At 39.3% G+C, this 19,256-nt stretch overlaps 1 protein-coding gene across 1 annotated transcript; it reads right to left on the reverse strand.

The window, feature by feature from the left end:
• Positions 1-946: 946 nt before the first annotated feature.
• LOC139479980 (uncharacterized) lies at positions 947-17,697 on the reverse strand. The gene is made up of 13 exons (XM_071262939.1): positions 17,621-17,697; positions 17,086-17,235; positions 15,772-15,836; positions 12,417-12,549; positions 10,585-10,719; positions 10,245-10,262; positions 9,222-9,448; positions 7,108-7,250; positions 5,553-5,692; positions 4,580-4,673; positions 2,384-2,537; positions 1,263-1,309; positions 947-1,161 (listed from the first exon to the last, which is right to left on the reverse strand). Exons 1-12 carry the CDS (start codon positions 17,694-17,696, stop codon positions 1,286-1,288), a joined length of 1,359 nt encoding a protein of 452 aa, XP_071119040.1. The 5' UTR covers position 17,697; the 3' UTR covers positions 947-1,161; positions 1,263-1,285.
• Positions 17,698-19,256: the final 1,559 nt, after the last annotated feature.

Consider the following 19,256-nt stretch of genomic DNA (forward strand, 5'->3'; position numbering starts at 1 on the left):
TTAAAGTGAGAAGCGACAAAAACATGCATTTGGTTATAGCCTTTATTAAAGTGAGAAGCGACAAACAAATGCATTTGGTTATAGCCTTTATTAAAGTGAGAAGCGACAAAAACATGCATTTGGTTATAGCCTTTATTGAGTGAGAAGCGACAAAAACATGCATTTGGTTATAGCCTTTATTAAAGTGAGAAGCGACAAACAAATGCATTTGGTTATAGCCTGTATTAAAGTGAGAAGCGACAAAAACATGCATTTGGTTATAGCCTTTATTAAAGTGAGAAGTGACAAACAAATGCATTTGGTTATAGCCTTTATTAAAGTGAGAAGCGACAAAAACATGCATTTGGTTAAAGCCTTTATTAAAGTGAGAAGCGACAAACAAATGCATTTGGTTATAGCCTTTATTAAAGTGAGAAGCGACAAAGACATGCATTTGGTTATAGCCTTTATTAAAGTGAGAAGTGACAAACAAATGCATTTGGTTATAGCCTTTATTAAAGTGAGAAGCGACAAAAACATGCATTTGGTTATAGCCTTTATTGAGTGAGAAGCGACAAAAACATGCATTTGGTTATAGCCTTTATTAAAGTGAGAAGCGACAAACAAATGCATTTGGTTATAGCCTTTATTAAAGTGAGAAGCGACAAAAACATGCATTTGGTTATAGCCTTTATTAAAGTGAGAAGTGACAAACAAATGCATTTGGTTATAGCCTTTATTGAGTGAGAAGCGACAAAAACATGCATTTGGTTATAGCCTTTATTAAAGTGAGAAGCGACAAACAAATGCATTTGGTTATAGCCTGTATTAAAGTGAGAAGCGACAAAAACATGCATTTGGTTATAGCCTTTATTAAAGTGAGAAGCGACAAACAAATGCATTTGGTTATAGCCTTTATTAAAGTGAGAAGCGACAAAAACATGCATTTGGTTATAGCCTTTATTAAAGTGAGAAGCGACAAACAAATGCATTTGGTTATAGCCTTTATTAAAGTGAGAAGTGACAAACAAATGCATTTGGTTAAAGCCTGATTGGCTGTTGTATGAACTGAGTGGTGACACTGGAAATGTTGATTGGCTGTTGTATCAACTGAGTGGTGACACAGGTAATGTTGATTGGCTGTTGTATCAACTGAGTGGTTACCCATGTTGCTGTTAAAATCTGAAAAATATGCACACCGTGACAGATAATTTGCAAGGCAAATGTAAAAATTTCAATGGAAAATTGATTTAATTTATGATGATAAGCAATCGTATTCTCACCGTTCCTCGTTCCATAGGTCCGTTTATCCATAGTATTCATAGCATCGCTGTGGAAAGCAATTAATCACGTTAAAATATTTTATTAAGAAAATGTGTAGCGTGAATTATGGAAGTACATGGAGACAAGTTGAAACCTGTGTCTTGCTAAATCAGCTGAAACAAATTCACAGACCAGGACATCGCTTGTACTGTATGTCTGACAGCTTGTCAGTTGATATGATGTTGATGACAATAGCTTCAACAAAGTGGATTAAGATAAAGCAGGAAATGCTTGCCCTTTTCGCGAACACCTGGTGTCATCGCTGAGTTTCTGTGATCCATTCATTTATTTCAGTGCCGAAGACACCACCCCCCCCCCCCCCCCCCCTATATTTTTTATATATAGAAAACAGTTTTATTTGAATCAAGTTGGGGACAAGATTTGAATCAAGTTGGGGACAAGTGATACTTGTACAAATATCTCCCCCCTCCTGTCAAATAAAGTTAACTACGGCCGTGTATTTGTCATCATTGTTTGCCCTTTCCCCCAATGTATTCTGTTCGACAGCAGAAAATCGAGACTGAATGTTCTATGGTGTTGTCTTGAATTTGTCTAACGAGGTGACCCGTGTAGATCCGGGTAGAATAGGTCTTCAGCAACACATGCTTGTCGTAAACGGGATCGGGTGGTCAGACTCGCTGACTTAGTTGATGCATCGATCCTAATTGCGTAGATCGATGCTCATGATATCAATCACTAGATTGTCTGGTCCAGACTCGTTTTTTTACAGACCGTCTTCATATAGCTGGATTATTGCTGAGTGCGGCGTAAAACAACAAACCAAACCAATTCTAACGAGGTCCTCGTGAGTTTACGTTGTATAAAGGAAAGTGATAAATGTAGGCAATATAGCTACGATAGTTTGTTTATATCTTGATGAATTTCGTTTGGAACTGAATGTTGTGTATTTTGCAGACACAAACAATTGATTGAGATCATCACTTTGTTCAAACAATCTTTAGAATCTCGATTTTCTCAATAAAAAAACATTCAATGGTATTCTTTTGTGTTGTTTAACTTAATATTTGAATCAAGTAAATCCATATAATATTTTACACGATCGTGTAGGACAACAAACTACCTTAAAGCAATCCTGGAAAACGGTGAAACAGGGCGCAAATGTGCAACTGAAGACCACTTCAGTGTATCCTGGTAAGTGAAACATGCGAAACATCTCCGAAACAAGAAGACCGTGATCAGATTCCGTCTTTCGAATTCTCCAATTTACAGGACAGCTGAAAGAGAAGCTCAGATTACTTAGGTAAACACGACAGCAATGTTACGCCTTTATTCAAAAATACTGTAGTTCACCTAACACAAGTTCATGTTTACAACGAACAGGTCATATACTTTGTGTTCTCTAATAGGCATTTCTTTTCAGCCACACATTATGTAGATACGCCTTCTGGTTTTTTTAATTTGGAAGTTTAGAGTGTAGATTCGATACCTGTAAATTTCATACGAAACTGACCGAGTCCGCTTGAGGTCGTTATTCGTGACGTTTTCTGTCTACAATGTATTGCCACACTTGATTATAATATACCAGGATATCTACAACACGTTCGATACGTTTATTAAGCAGAATCATCATTTGAAATAATTGACAACAGGTCGGATTTGTGAATGAAGTGTTATTGATACAAAGTGATGCCATCAACAAAATAACTTTCTGGCGTAGAATCGATAATTGTGTGCGAACCAATCAGAATGCAGTATTCTAAAATATGATTGTCATATTGACATTTTATTGGGACTTTGAAAAAACACTTAATTCCGATCTGTGACTCGGAGATTTCAGTCTACTCCTTATCGAATTACTGATCTGGCGTCCGCATTGCCAAGGTAGTAAATTCTTATTGAAACGTATTGTCGGTAGATATACTGAAATAAATATATATACAAGTGTATGTTACATAATCCAAAATGTATATAATCTCTAAGTATTCAAAGTATGTGTTAAAACACATGTTATGCAGAATCAGGACAGAAATCAACCAAGAGTCTGTATTTCATAATTATGTGATAAAGAGAGAGCTTTGTATTTTACGTTCTTCGACTGTGATATCATAACCTTGAGTCACAATATATAGCGTGGCGTCATCACAGCTGTGTGCAATTAAGAATTAAACCTTGCAAGGCTTGCTTCATTTTCATTTATGTTAAACACCTTTTGCTAACATTTTCAATGCATTTCATTAATGAGAGTGAAGTATACAAAACCAATGTTTAAATACACACGTTTTTGAAGGCTTTTTATAAGTGATTCAATGCCCACAATGTTCATCTACTGATTCAAACAAACAAAATAGGTCGCCATTTCAAGCATAAACTGTAATATTCATCCATGAAGCATTGATGCGTGTTGACACCCAGCGTCAAAACAATCATAATGAATATCAACTGTCACTTTTTCAAAGTATATATTGACATTCCAGTAAAAGCAAGACTGACATTCTGAGAGCGAGTAATGGAAACACTGACCATCATGGCGGCCTTTTGCCGCGAAGAGAAGTGATGTCCCGGATGCAGCGTGAAGCAATATTTTCACTCATTCATAGCGACCTATTCAATTTAACATTTAATTCGAAGGGATAAGTACCATGTTGTTTGTTTTTTAACGCCACACTCGGCAATATTCCAGCTATATGGCGGCGGTCTGTATATAATCGAGTCTCGACCAGACAATCCAGTGATTGGCATCATGAACATCGATCTACGCAATTAGGATCGATGCATCAACTAAGTCAGCGAGCATGACCACCCGATCCCGTCAGTCGCCTTTTACGACAAGCATGTGTTGCTGAAGATCTATTCTATTCGATTATCTACAGTCCGCCGTCATATGGCTTGAATATTGCTGAATGCGGCGTAAACAACACACAGACAAACAAAAACTAGTTCTGTTCATACCAATATCAGAGTTATGCATCTCACTGTTGAAATCACCTCGTTACACAACAAACTGTTCACGGTCGGACATCCCAAATGGTGTATGCCATCCGTTTCAATAATATATGAATTATTTTTTAATTAAATGCCAACCTCAAATAACAACATTTCTGTAGGCAATTTCGATGCCCCACACTGTCAGAAATAGTTTTCCACCAAGGCGTTCTAGGGACAAGTTCGATAGTAAATTAAATTTAAGGGCAAAGTAAAAGGCAAAGTGCACAACATGAACATTGCTGAGTACAGCTTTCCCTTGGTACCAAATAGTGTATGGCTGATAGAAAGCCTAAATACATGACATGTTACTATAGTTCGTCCTTATACTGACCCTCTCGAGTTTTGTAGTGGTATAAAAAGCTTCCCATCGGGAGATGCAGCTTGGCAGTTTCGAGGGGAAAACAACGGATTGACGACATTATCCACTGAAACAAGACGATGGACAATTCAGATTACGATTTGTTTGTTTGTTTGTTTGTTTTTAACGCCGCACTCAGCAATATTCCAGCTATATGACAGCGGTCTGTAAGTAATCGAGCCAGTAATCGAACCAGACAATCCGATGATTAACATCATGAGCATCGATCCACTAAATTGGGATACGATGACATGCATCAACCAATTCAGCGTGACTGACCACCCGACCCCGTTAGTCGCCTCTTACGACAAACATAGTCGCCTTTTACGGCAAGCATGGGTTGCTGAAGACATATTCTGACCCGGGCTTTCAGATCAAGAATAATTCATGGAGATAGACGAGACATGTGCATGTCCCCAGATACATTCCTAGTATCAAGCATTGCCTTCAATGTTGTTGTTCATTCAATGGTGAAAACAAAGAGACGATATACTTTAAATGTACACTGTGTTTGTTTTGCGAGATCAGGTCTGCTGGCGGCTCTGACATCTCTTACAAAGGTTAGTTTATATCTTCTTTGAGTGACATTTAGAAGTTGTTATGACGAACACGGGATATAGTTTTATGGATATACTTGAATATGCAACTTCTATATTCCAGCAGGGGCGGTCGGGTAGCATAGTGGTTAACGCGTTCGCTCGTCACGCCGAAGACCTGGGTTCGATTCCCGACATGGGTACAATGTGTGAAGCCCATTTCTGGTGTTCCCCGCCGTGATATTGCTGGAATATTGCTAAAAGCGGCGTAAAACCATACTCACTCACTCTTTATTACAACTAAAGCGACGTTTCGGTGTAGATACCAAAACCGCTATCAGGCAAGTGCCAACAGTACACTGAATGGTTCTTAAAAGCTAGGAATATGTATATGCTTGATTTAAACAAACCTTCAGGGCGTGTGGCCACCAGTATGACGGGAACACCAAGGCTGAGGTTTGTGGCCGGTTCCAGTGTTTCAGGATTTGCTATGTACGTCCGTATATTAACCCTCGTCTGTGCAGCAACAGTTAAGGACCTACCTCGGATCCTGAACCAAGTAGAACAGAATTTATTGTTTGTTTTAATCCGCGTGAACTGGGCATCAACTTTGGCTCTTATTTGAAGACATATCCATTCCTCATTGTTTTAAAAATTCCACAGCTTTATAATAATCCGCACAAAGAGAGATAAATCCTAGCAAATGTACCCCCAAAATCAAAAGTGAACCATAATCCTTTACATAATCGAGGGCTTTTTTCAGTCACAGAAAAGATTTGAGATAAGTGGAATTAATGTTGATTCTCAAAAAACTAAAGGGATTTGCTTGAATATTTGCAATCTCAGAAAAGAATTCAATTCTGTCAAAACATTGATTTGTTTTCAACTTTTTACACCAATATCCTACGCGACAAACGTAAGGGTAAATACCACCCGTTGATCCATGGGGCATTGGTCACCCAAGCAAATGTCATTTCAAAATTACTGAGAAAACAACATGTGAAATTCTGGACTAATTGCAGATATAGAAAATACCTATGTGCAACATGTGGGTGGGAGAAGTGGGCTTTCCCATGGGCACCAACTGTGCTCCCCTCCTTGCTAATGTGTTGGTTTTTAGAAACAAATCAGAATTTCTGCTCTGACTGACAAAATAATCAAACAAGGGAATTTGGCCAAGAAGTTTAACTTACGTAATTAACAAGGGGAGATTGATATGTTCTGAGCCTAACGTTGAAAGACTTGATCTAGAGACAATAAAATGACTTAATTTTCCACATAATCCCCCTTCTACATTGATACACTTTTGCCAATGATGTCGGAGGCATTTCATCTCAGTTTCGTTGAAGTCCTTCTCATGGCTGTCCAATGTTATCCACAGCCATCAAAATGTGTACCAGTTTCATCATTCTTCGTGTTTAGGAACAGATGACGGGGCCAGATCAGGAGAAAAAGATGAAGGAGTTCAAAGCCTCATTCGTGGAGTGTAGCCATGTCAAATGACTGATTTGTGCACTGGCATGATGGAGGAGCGTACCTTTTCTCAGCACTCCGCTTTCAGCGTCATTTAGTCTTAATTTCATCCCGTAATTGCCTCAAATGTACAACGTAATACACTAAATGGCCTTTTGGAAGACACTCCACCTTGATAACACTTTCAGCATCCCAGACCAGAAAGGCAATAAAACGCTGTAGATTCTAGGGAACTTGTTTTGAAATGTCTTTGTGACGGTCGCTGTCAAAGAGGCAGGATATACTCACCGTTTCGGGAACACCTCGTGTCATCGCCATTCATGTACAGTGATGGTAAGGGTTTTGTTCGACGCAGGCTGACACGGACATTTAGAAAAGTAAACCAATTGATTATTTCTACTTACAAAGTATTTCTGATAACCATTTCCTTTATAAAATTATTAGCCAGGGAAGAAAAGATTGCTTTGATTTGAGTGTGCTAAAGAATTGTACTTCTCTATCTCGACTTCCTCAGAGTTATATGCAGCATCAGCTTCAGACAGATCACACTGGACTTGAAGTTCCTCATCTTCAAACGACACCATGCCCTTTGTCATCTGAAATCTGAACGTCCATTGCAGGATCCCATCAGCAATCTGTTCATGTGAAGAAACATGTCCAAAATTAGTATAGTTTTATTGTTCCCTGTGCAGTGGTTTTAAATATTTTGTTTCGTATTGCTTGAACTATTATGAGGTCGTTGTTTTTAATTTCCAGTTATTAGATATGAACATCAACACATATGTATATTGTCCACATGTCGACAATATCACATGCTTGTCGACTTATGTGGATCGAGTGCGTCGATTGCCTGATAGAGACACTATTGTTTACAGGCTGCCGGTGAGTTTTTACAGTGGCAGGAAAACATATTTATTCCTTCAGTCACACAATTAAATGCTTAACAAAACACATTTAAGCTAGAAGTGGGCATCCCATGGGCACATACATGTAGTTGTGCTCCCATTCCTACTGATGTGTTTCCTTATGCATATGAATCTGGATTTCTGTTTCTGTTGGATCAGCAAAATCAAAAGAATATTTGACCAAGAAGTTGACTTAAACTTCAGGTATATCAATGATCTGAAGTCGTTCAATAACCATCAAACAACCAATTCCCTTCCACTGTTTTACCCATTCAAAATAAAGGAGAGGAGTGAGACCGACTCATCTGTTTCATATTTAGACAGATGCATATATGACAAAACAATCTCCACCAGTCAGTAGCACAAGATGGATGACTTTATCCAATTGTCACCTTCTCTTTTCTGTCGAGGGTGGTCGGGTAGCCTAGTGGTTAAAGCGTTCGCTCGTCACGCTGAAGACCCGGATTCAATTCCCGACATGGGTACAATGTGTGAAGCCCATTACTGGTGTCCCCCGCCGTAATATTGCAGGAATATTGCTAAAAGTGGCGTAAAACCATACTCACTCACTCACTTTGCTGTCGAGCAATATTCCAGGAGTTCCAGCGTTGGGTGTCAACATTTCACAACCTTTAAAGGTACTGTCGAGCATGCCATTTCTACGAAGATTTCAAAGGGCGTCATAGAACTCGTGCTCACAAGTAGTTTGATCCAGGTTACAACATCAAAGTATCAGTAAAGCTTTCCAAAATGTTTTTTCGTAGATATGTGGAGGACATTTCCAAATGTGACAAAAGCGATGTTCCCATGCGATTTCTTTCAGATGAATCATCATTTTAGTAATTGTAGTTTTTATATTCAGAACATAATCAAATTACTAAAATGACGAAATATATATGATAATGTATATTTATCCACATTTTAGTAATTTTAATAATATTTAATCCTCCTTAATTAAACAAAACAATATTTTTTATATGCACATAAGAAATGCAAAAGTATTATAATCGTAAATATCTGACGAGTGTTGCCGACAACCATGTAAAATGGTAGACGTCGTGTTCACAGGCGTCGAGGGGAATGCACGGATCTGCATACAGGAAGTGGACAGATTGTGATGATGCGGGCAGCCATCTCCTACACTGGTAGAACAGACTTGGTGCAAGTTCAAGGGAATGAAACGGCACAGCGTTATACGGATGAGATACCTCGGTCACACGTCCTTCCCATTATACAACAAGACAAGACCCGACCTCACGTGGCAAGACTGACAACAGCCTTTTTCGGGAATCACAACATCCGCCCTGCCATGGGCCTGCAGTTGCACTGGATCAACGACTGCGAGCACATCAGCAAGAACTACAGAACCTCCGACAATTGGCACAATCACTGCAGGAAGAGTGGGTGAACATTCCCGAGGCCGCCATGAGGGATCCGGATGTTTCCATGGGACTAGAATGCCAGTTATTTTTTAACTCTAATGTTAGCCATACCAGATATTGAGCACAGATGACCTTCACCTTGAAAATCTACAGTTCTATGTGTGTTATATGGAATATGGGTCAATGAAAATGATGTGTGCCAACTTTGAACCATCGATTACCATCTGTTGATTATCGATATGATATATAAAATATACATCTAAAATATATTTTGAGTTTCTTTTTTTGCAGAGTATATATTGGACATATTCAAACTTACTGTGTCCGCCGGGCAATCCTGTTCCAAAACCCCCGACACGTTTTGAATGTGAACATTTAGATTCATTTGTCCATCCTCATTCCTCGCAAATCTGCTCTTGCTACAGTTTGAACTTATCGCCCCTTCAGCGTTCACAGCTCCAACATTCGAGTAGGAGACACCTTTCCAGTCCAAAAAAACCATCATGGAGTAGCCTTCCCTCAGTTTCATACAGTAAAACGACGCCACTGGAATCGAGTATGTAAACAATATAAAGTATGCAACAAAAACATCTACAGGGTATAAAAAATATTGTAGGATATGCAGATATCAGACTGCTATAAAAATAAGTGATCCCATCATTGTTTTGCTTTATAATATTGGTAAGCTCATTATAAACTTAATTTTTATAATGTTTCCCACCTGAGATTTCTGAAGACATTTAGTGTGTGAATACTCAGGAACTTCTGAGTTAGAAACAAAACAATTTGTTTCTGTTGCAATTTGTTTTTGGTTCCCCCATTTTTTGGCTCTAAATCTCCTGGCCTATTAGTTAACATTATACAAGACGAGGGACACGACTACAAGTTTCAAGTAGTCCATTCCTTATATTACTATTGTCTGTCAGAAATGTTAACACTGTAAAGAAACGTAATTGCCGAGGGCCTTTTGTTCTGGACTGACGTCATTTCATTCAATGTTTAATGTTACACGATGACGTCAAGTTCATATTGTTGCAGCTGTGTGACGTCACATGTCGTCAACTGACCTTTTTGTATCGCAAGAAATATGCTTTATTCCATTTGATTGTTCAAACATTGCTGATGTTCTTTGTTTCTCTCATTGTTCTTGGCAACGTAGAACTACAATTGTGGCACTTACTGTCACTAGGACCGACTAATATAGAGATACTTGTCATGATATGGCTGAAATATTGCCAATGTGTCGTTAGATATTAACTCGCTAACTCTCTAATATAGAGATAACACAGACAAATATATACAATCATTTATAGACTAGTCTTGAGAGAAAACGTTTTCTTACCTGTAGGTCTCTCGTGATCTGGAACATAAATTGTATGTTCGACCAAAATCAAATTATAATGTTTATAATCATTGATGTTTTATTAAAGATCATTTGGGTGCTATTTCAACTTAAACTCTCTTTAATAAGTCAGTGGTTGACCAAACTTGCAAACTTTTATGACCTGGGGCACTTGAGGTTTTCCACTTCAAAACTAACGTTGTGACATGACTTGGCTGTTGCTATAAGTGTGCTAAGCCCAATATGACTCACTCATCATTCAGTATTGTGCAGACGAAAAGGTCAAGAAAAAGAGAATGCAGTTATAGGGCAAGCAACTATATATTTACATCTTACTCACGTTTATAGCACAAATTTCCAATCCATCCTGGTTCGCATCCGTACGGACACATGTTGGTTGTTTCATTACCGAAATGTCCAAGGTGACAGTGAGTCCGGCGTTCACATTTATCTCCAGCCCATCCAGGTTCACAAGCTTAAACACCACATACAGCATGTTTACTCTACTGACTTACATGCTGTTTGGGATCAACGTAATACGATTAGGTCTTTGAAAGGCATTTAGAAGTGACACACATAAGGAAGGGAACATATGGATGTCAACCTCTTTAAAAAAGAAGTTCACATCCATATATTCTCTTCCTTATGTGATAATATTAGTTTTTACTCAAACAGAAAATCCAAAACGAAAGTATACCATTGTTATCAGTACTAACCTAAGCCCTATAATCTTTATCAAAATAGTTTTAATTTGCTAAAGTGAATCTTCAGTTCACAAATCACCTTTAAATGTGCATTCCTAAGACATTTAAATCTTACTCCTGACAGGGTGAAGGTCAAGTCAGCTCAAGATATCCCAAGAGTTCAACCCCAAATCATCCTACCGTAACGTGTTTAATTAGAGCCTTTGGACATTTCAAAGTGAAACCTTTCTCAATTTCTCCTAAGGCCATTTCAAGAGAGAGCACTGTTAACCTGAGGCCTTGTTTGTAACATAATCGTGATCTCAAAGTGATGGCTTCCCAAGAGCATTCAACCAGTGGGATCTGTACATGTGACATCGGAAGGGAAGATTTTCTTGGTGATGTAGAGCAGTGAGCTGTAGAACATTGCAACTGAAGGTCTCCTTAATTAACTGAACAAGACTGTCGAAGTGACATTTCAGAATGAAGCCATAGTTTATAACTACCTGTGACCCCTTTAAGATAGCGATGCTAAAGCGCTTGGTTCCAAATATCTATCTTTTAAATGACGCCTTCTTCAGTAAGCTAAGTCAGTTAACCAACTGCTACTTGAAAGTGAAGCCTTCCAAGGTGAGCCAAACCAGTGACATTTCCTTTAATAAGCTGAACCTATGACGAAACATTTCCTTAAATGTTCAAATAAGAGAATTTGGTGAAATTGGAACTAATCAAAAGAGTTTTGAGAGGACTCGGTGCCATTTAAAGTATAAATATATATAAATGGTTTTGGTTTGGTTTTTAACGCCGCACTCAGCAATATTCCAGCTATGTGGCGGCGGTCTGTAAATAATCGAGTCTGGACCAGACAATCCAGTGATTAATATCATGATCATCGATCCACGCAATTGGGATACGATGACATGCATCAACAAAGTCAGCGAGCCTGACCACCCGATCCCGTAAGTCGCCTCTTACGATAAGCATAGTCAAGCATGGGTTGCTGAAGACCTATTCTACCCCGGATCTTCACGGGTCATATATATATATATATATATATATATAAATGGGTCTTCAAAAGTAAACTCAATACGAATTTGAGGAGTGCTTAAAATGGATCCATTATCGTCTCTACAAGTGACACAAGGTTTTTGGCAGGTTGTGCTAAGTAATCATACCTCATATAACGTAAAGAACCAACCAAAATGAGTAGCCAAAGTACGTCTATCAAACACCAATTGAAAATGTCAACAACTCAATCAGATGACGTTTGTACCGACATATGTGTATGTTCTCTACGTGCTGACGTCTTTGTCATAGGCAAAGAAGGAACTTAGATACTTGAGTTTTAATCTCTGATAAGTATATTAACACATGTAATTAGCGATTAATTCTACAAGTAGCTCTCCTCTGCTAGTCTAATTTGTACCAATATCCATTATCATATATGGTTACATCTATGGGTCGTAGAATAGATGCGTGTGTTCCTTACGAGCCTGTTTTCCACATACATAAGGGCGTTGTCTATAACAAGCGAGATGTTGCCATCTGCCAGTTCTTGCCAACATTATTGTGCATCGGCCTTCCATTGAACGATATATTTCAGGCATGTTAAAGTAGTCCGGCTGAAAAGAAACATAAGGATAATAAGTTAATCTATATCGTAAGAATGACGAATGTGACAGTTTGTTTCAGTTATAAACAGCACTCTGAAAAAAAGAACCATTAACGTACTCTATGAATTTATATAGATTAATCTATATCGTAAATATCATAGAGGAGACTAAACGTATAATCTAACAATATATATTTACAATATTATGGCATTCTTAGAATATCGAAGTTTAAGACAGACTGGTTGCCACTGAAGTAACTTTAGAAACTGTGGATGAAACCAATGATTGCGTCAGTAAAACTCTTCTTTTCCTATCATATAGTGCCAAGTGGTGTACAGCCATGTTGTTTACAGACATCTTTGGAAAGCCTTGTCTGAACCTAATGGGAACATTAGACAATAGTATTGTTCAGCATGTAGACTATTTATGGAGCGTATTTAAAGTAATAATAGGGGGCACGGGTGGCTAAGTCGTCTAAGGCGCCGCGATTCGCTGTGCAGAGTTGCGTCCCTTGGCCACGCCAGAAACCTATGATTGTGGGTTCGAATCCCGGTTCGCCCCGATTATGTTTCTAGGTATGTCAGCACCATACCCGTGCTCGTGGGTTTCACCGAAGTGGTAAACGTCTGAGACCTGCATCACTTCGGGCTTTCCTCCCACATTAAGCTGACACGCCACGATATAACTGGAATAATGTTCAAAGCGGCGTTAAAAACCCAACTCACTCACTAACTAAAGAAATAATAAGTAATGATAAGAGGTAACCTCATTTGCATATTTATCGGATACCAAGTTAATCGAACTGGTTTATCGCTTCAATATCACTATTATAGAGCGACCAACTCTTGAAGGCGGCTTATTCAAGTAGTAAAACTCCACACAGTAGAACCCTTAAAGGGGGCTTATTCAAGTAGTGAAACTCCACACAGTGGAACCCTTAAAGGGGGCTTATTCAAGTAGTAAAACTCCACACAGTAGAACCCTTAAAGGCGGCTTATTCAAGTAGTAAAACTCCACACAGTAGAACCCTGAAAGGCGGCTTATTTAAGTAGTAAAACTCCACACAGTAGAACCCTTAAAGGGGGCTTATTTAAGTAGTAAAATTAAGAGTCAAAATTGAGGAAATCAAATAAGTGTCTTTGAACAAGTCAGTTTGTATGTTGGAATGCTCATTTTATCTCAAAATCAATGTACTCACATAGAAAATCTAAACCTAAATACATGAACAATAAGCAAAATTGCTTAAATCGAGTTGTGAACCAAATCCACTATTTTCAAATTATAACAAACTGAAGATTATGTACCGTCTATATTTGCAATTTTATTGTTTCATAGCTTGAAATCTACCTGGGTGATTTCGGCCCTTTTTAAAATCCACAAGAAATGTACATATAATATAATTTCCGAAAATTTAGTAAATCTGATCCCATTACCCACCCCCGGTCTTCTTTGAATATAAAACCTCGCCTAAGAATATAACATGTGTTGTTTCGATATGCTCTTCTAGATCCCAATTACCAGCATGTAGATGCCTTTCCCGATTCGCTTTCAAATACATGACAGAGAATAACCAGTCTCGATTTTCTCAGCTCTGTGCAAGTGTGGATCGTACTATCCATTTGACAATGGCACGTGGGGCCCAAGTAGTGTAATTTTCATAAGATCTTAGCCTTATCATTATCTCACACATGTTAAATATGTTTTACAATATCGGTGTGAGACGCCGGGGAGGTCTATCTCGCACACGTTAAATATGTTTTACAATGTCGGTCTGAGACGCCGGGGAGGTCCATCTCACACATGTTAAATATGTTTTACAATATCGGTGTGAGACGCCGTGGAGGTCCATCTCACACATGTTAAATATGTTTTACAATTTTGGTGTGAGACGCCGGGGAGGTCCATCTCGCACACGTTAAATATGTTTTACAATGTCGGTGTGAGACGCCGGGGAGGTCCATCTCGCACATGTTAAATATGTTTTACAATGTCGGTGTGAGACGCCGGGGAGGTCCATCTCGCACATGTTAAATATGTTTTACAATTTTGGTGTGAGACGCCGGGGAGGTCCATCTCACACATGTTAAATATGTTTTACAATATCGGTGTGAGACGCCGGGGAGGTCCGTCTCACACATGTTAAATATGTTTTACAATATCGGTGTGAGACGCCGGGGAGGTCCATCTCGCACATGTTAAATATGTTTTACAATTTTGGTGTGATACGCCGGGGAGGTCCATCTCACACATGTTAAATATGTTTTACAATATCGGTGTGAGACGTCAGAACGGTCCATCGCACACATGCGTTAAATATGTTTTCATTACTTGGTCCAGACTCGATTATTTCGACCGCCGTCATGTGGCTGGAATATTGCTGAGTGTGGCTTTAAACAACAAACCAACCAAACAACCAAATTATATCCCGCCATCACATTACAAGGAGTACTGGTTCACCAGTGGCGTAGTGGTTAACGCGTTAGTTCGTCACGCCGAGTACCCGGGTTCGATTCCCGACATGGGTACAATGTGTGAAGCCCATTTCTGGTGTCCCCCGCCGTGATATTGCTTGACTATTGCTAAAAGCGGCGTAAAACCAAACTCACTCACTCAGGAACACATGAATGTTGACTTAACCTCTTTTAAAATATACTGTCTGAATGGGTGATGTAGCGTCCTTCCTTTATTACACATCCATCAAAATAATTTCCCTGAGATCGCAATGCTTCCTCTTTTTAAAGGCCTGGAGCTCATGTTTTTTTAGCCTGTTTTACGTTATCTGGACTGACGCATTTGTTGAAAAACTGTTATCAAATATATTAGAAATTATATCAATTTGAGCATCAGTTTGTTACAATTACCTCGTTTATGCCCATAGTTAAATAAATAAAAGTTATGTTTTTAACAGGGGGCATTTCATAACTATTACGGACCCACTGCTTCAAGGAGACCCATGGCTTACTTCGATCGAGTTGTTCCTCTACTGAGAGCCTCTAATATGTCAGCGCTTGTCAGGAAATAGTGCCACATTCTGCATTAATGCATTCTGAGTATCACCGTCTTGCCACTGCTGGTGAATTTGCTTTATAAACCCATAGTCATACTAACTATAACATTGTCCGATTCTGCTTTAAACAGAGACTGCTTATGATTGAAAAATATCAAAATCTAACACACCAACAAACACACAATTTCGCTTACATTACGATTTTAATGGTGTTTCATTCTTACCTCATCAGTATGTTTGGTCTTATAATAACTTCCGATCCACGCATCACCGTAACCGCTGATAAGATCTAGAAACAGTCATTATGTTGACAACTTCGCTGAAGGACATATTAACATTTGAGTTTACAGGCAAAGTGGTTTTCCACAAACTTCAATAATTAAATTGACAAGGACAATATCCCTTTAAGAGAGCTTGTGGGGGACATATGCACGTACAACTAAAGAGTATGTTCAGTGAGGGACATGTAGGTACAACTAGAGAGTATGTTCAGTGAGAGACATATGCACGTACAACTAGAGAGTATGTTCAGTGAGAGACATATGCACGTACAACTAGAGAGTATGTTCAGTGAGGGACATATGTACGTACAACTAGAGAGTATGTTCATTGAGAGACATGCACGCACAACTAGAGAGTATGTTCAGTGAGAGACATGCACGTACCACTAGAGAGTATGTTCAGCGAGGGACATATGCACGTACAATTAGAGAGTATGTTCAGTGAGAGACATGTGGGTACAACTAGAGAGTATGTTCAGTGAGAGACATGCACGTACAACTAGAGAGTATGTTCAGTGAGGGACATATGCACGTACAACTAGAGAGTATGTTCATTGAGAGACATGCACGTACAACTAGAAAGTATGTTCATTGAGAGACGTGTAGGTACAAACAGAGAGTATGTTCATTGCGAGACATACATGTACAACTAGGGAGTGTTCAATGAAATAGACATGTAGGTTCAGCTAGAGAGCTTGTGAGGGACATATACATGTGGAAAAAACCAGTTTATTCATTGAGAGACGTGCGAGTACAATCTGTGAGATGCGTCCTACGGAGATATATATACAACTGAAGCTGTGTTCACGAGAGACGGAAGTACAATCTGTGGGATGTGCATGCCGCACATGTATATACAACTGAAGCTGTGTTCACGAGAGACGGAAGTACAATCTGTGAGATGTACATGCCGCACATGTATATACAACTGAAGCTGTGTTCTCGAGAGACGTGCAGTACAATCTGTGAGATGTGCATGCCGCACATGTATATACAACTGAAGCTGTGTTCACGAGAGACGTGCAGTACAATCTGTGAGATGTGCATGACGGAAAAAGAAATGAAGAATATGCCCATGATTGATATGCGAGACATGTTTAAGGAATAGATGGCTATTGAAAGACTGGCGGCCATGGATAGTGACACCTCGACCACCTTATATGTTGCATTCTGAACGTTTAAATGCAAATAACGTTGACTCATGTAAGACGAGAATCAAATCATAAAGTTTTCGTACGAATCCAGATTTCAACCTACCTTGAACAGCTTTGTTCTCTTCATCATTGCTTAACTTTGCCAAAGAAGATGAGTCATTGCTACATGCCTTATGTGCCACATATCTACTTTGTTCTAGTTCCACAAACTTGAAGCACTTTCTGCTAACTTGCGTCCAGCCTGCCGGGCACTCTGTTAAAAGACAATTTGACCTTCTGTTCAACAGCATTGTCATGTACTGCTAAATGAGCAATTGTAACTACCAAATAGTTTTCCATAGCCTATGATGGCTTGAAAATACCAATTTAATTTAATTTCACAATACTTTAAACTACGGAATAATATTTTGTGTTCGAAATATCATTTTTGCACTTGAAGAATTTAAAAGATTATATTAAGAATTGTCATTTATGCTATTGGAAGATTTGATAAAAAATAATCAATTCATTTATTGACAACAAAAACTTTGGGATGTTCACACAAATGACATGACTAGCATTGGCACCAATAATCATATAAACAGCTCAAATTGATATCAAATAGGAAATAGGCATGTCATAAAGTACAATGGATCTACCTCCGATTTTTCCACTGTCAGCGGGAATACACACAATAATCCAGGCAAGCAAGATGAAAACACAAACAGTCTCCATTGCCGATAATCGAAGGTCTGCGAACACAGTTCTGAGTTATCGCTTCAGGAAATCATTGTCTGATAGCTGTCATTAAAATGAGACAGGAAATGTTTCATTGTGGCCATGTTATGCTAATAAGGACAGTTAGTCATGGTTAACACTGCTACACGCGTTATTAAAGTGGAGCATGGACAGATGTAACAGTTACGTTAAATGTCGATCATTTTGGAAAGATCATGCAGTGAATATCCGTAAATGAAGCCGGTTCAACACTACTGTCACGAACATGCATAATACATGAGGGTCACGGGTGGCCCAGTCGTCTAAGGCGCCGCGATTCGCTGTGCAGAGTTGCGTCCCTTGAGCACGCCAGAAATATATGAGTGTGGGTTCGAATCCCGGTTCACTCTGATTTTGTTTCTAGGTTCGTCAGCACCATACCCGTGCTCGTGGGTTTCACCGAAATGGTAAACGTCTGAGACCTCAATCACTTCGGGCTTTCCTCCCACATTAAGCGGACACGCCGTGATATAACTGTAAAAATGTTAAACCCAACTCACTCACTTACTCACTCACTCACTCATAATACATGATCATACATCTTCAGTAGAGAGAAGAATGGTTTTAGGCATATTAACATGTTTGTGGTTGTTGTATTCGACGCTCCGCCATTAGTAGTGTGTGCAAGGCCATTCTGCTTAACTAAAGTGGAATCGTGATTTCACAACATCCTACATATCGCTTTTCATGTTGCAGACAAATCTTCACGTCATGACATGCTAATGAAAACTAGTGATCGTGAGAATCTCTCTAGAAGCTAATTTGTGTAGACATAAAAAGGGATATTAGAGAAAGATGATTAAACGTTTCCCAATGAAGAATGTGTGCTCTTTCTTGGAACAAGATCTTGTCGTTGAAAGTAAAATGGGATGTGTAAAAACAGCTAGCGAGGCTAGGTTGATGATGCTGTTTATGGTGAGATACTTTCAAGGACAAGATGTACAAACAATTCCACGGACTATCTGTGGAATCCCCTCTATCTCCACACATCACTGAAATATTCATGACATCCTTCGAAAAAAACAGCCCTTTCTACAGCAACATTCCAACCCGTCTGCTGGTACCGGAAAGTAGACGACACATTCACCACATCTAAACATCTCAACGCCCAGCACTAGAGAATCCAGTTCACCATGTAGACCGAAACCAATCAACACCTTCCATTCCTAGACGTGTCCCTCCAAACTACTGATGATGGACTAAGAACAGCAGTGTGCCGCAAGCCAACACACACACAGACCAGTACATCCACTACCACTCCTGCAACCATCCCCAGATTAAACGAGCCATCATCGCCACTATCACCCGACGTGCCTCAGCAGTGAACTGGACCCTCCCAGGGAAACCTTTACGTCCCTCAACAGTTATCCTGCCCACCTCGTCTCCAAAACCATCAGCAAGACCCTCAAGAACTCTGATCCCAGACCCAAACCAGCCCCCACGCCAATCGGAATCACCATACCCTACATTAGGCCCAATCACTCATTTCCCGCCTCACCAAGAACAAAGCCAACATAG

The sequence above is a fragment of the Haliotis cracherodii genome, unplaced genomic scaffold (assembly GCF_022045235.1).
Source record: "Haliotis cracherodii isolate W230 unplaced genomic scaffold, xgHalCrac1.p SCAF_4, whole genome shotgun sequence".
Taxonomy (NCBI): Eukaryota; Metazoa; Mollusca; class Gastropoda; order Lepetellida; family Haliotidae; genus Haliotis; species Haliotis cracherodii.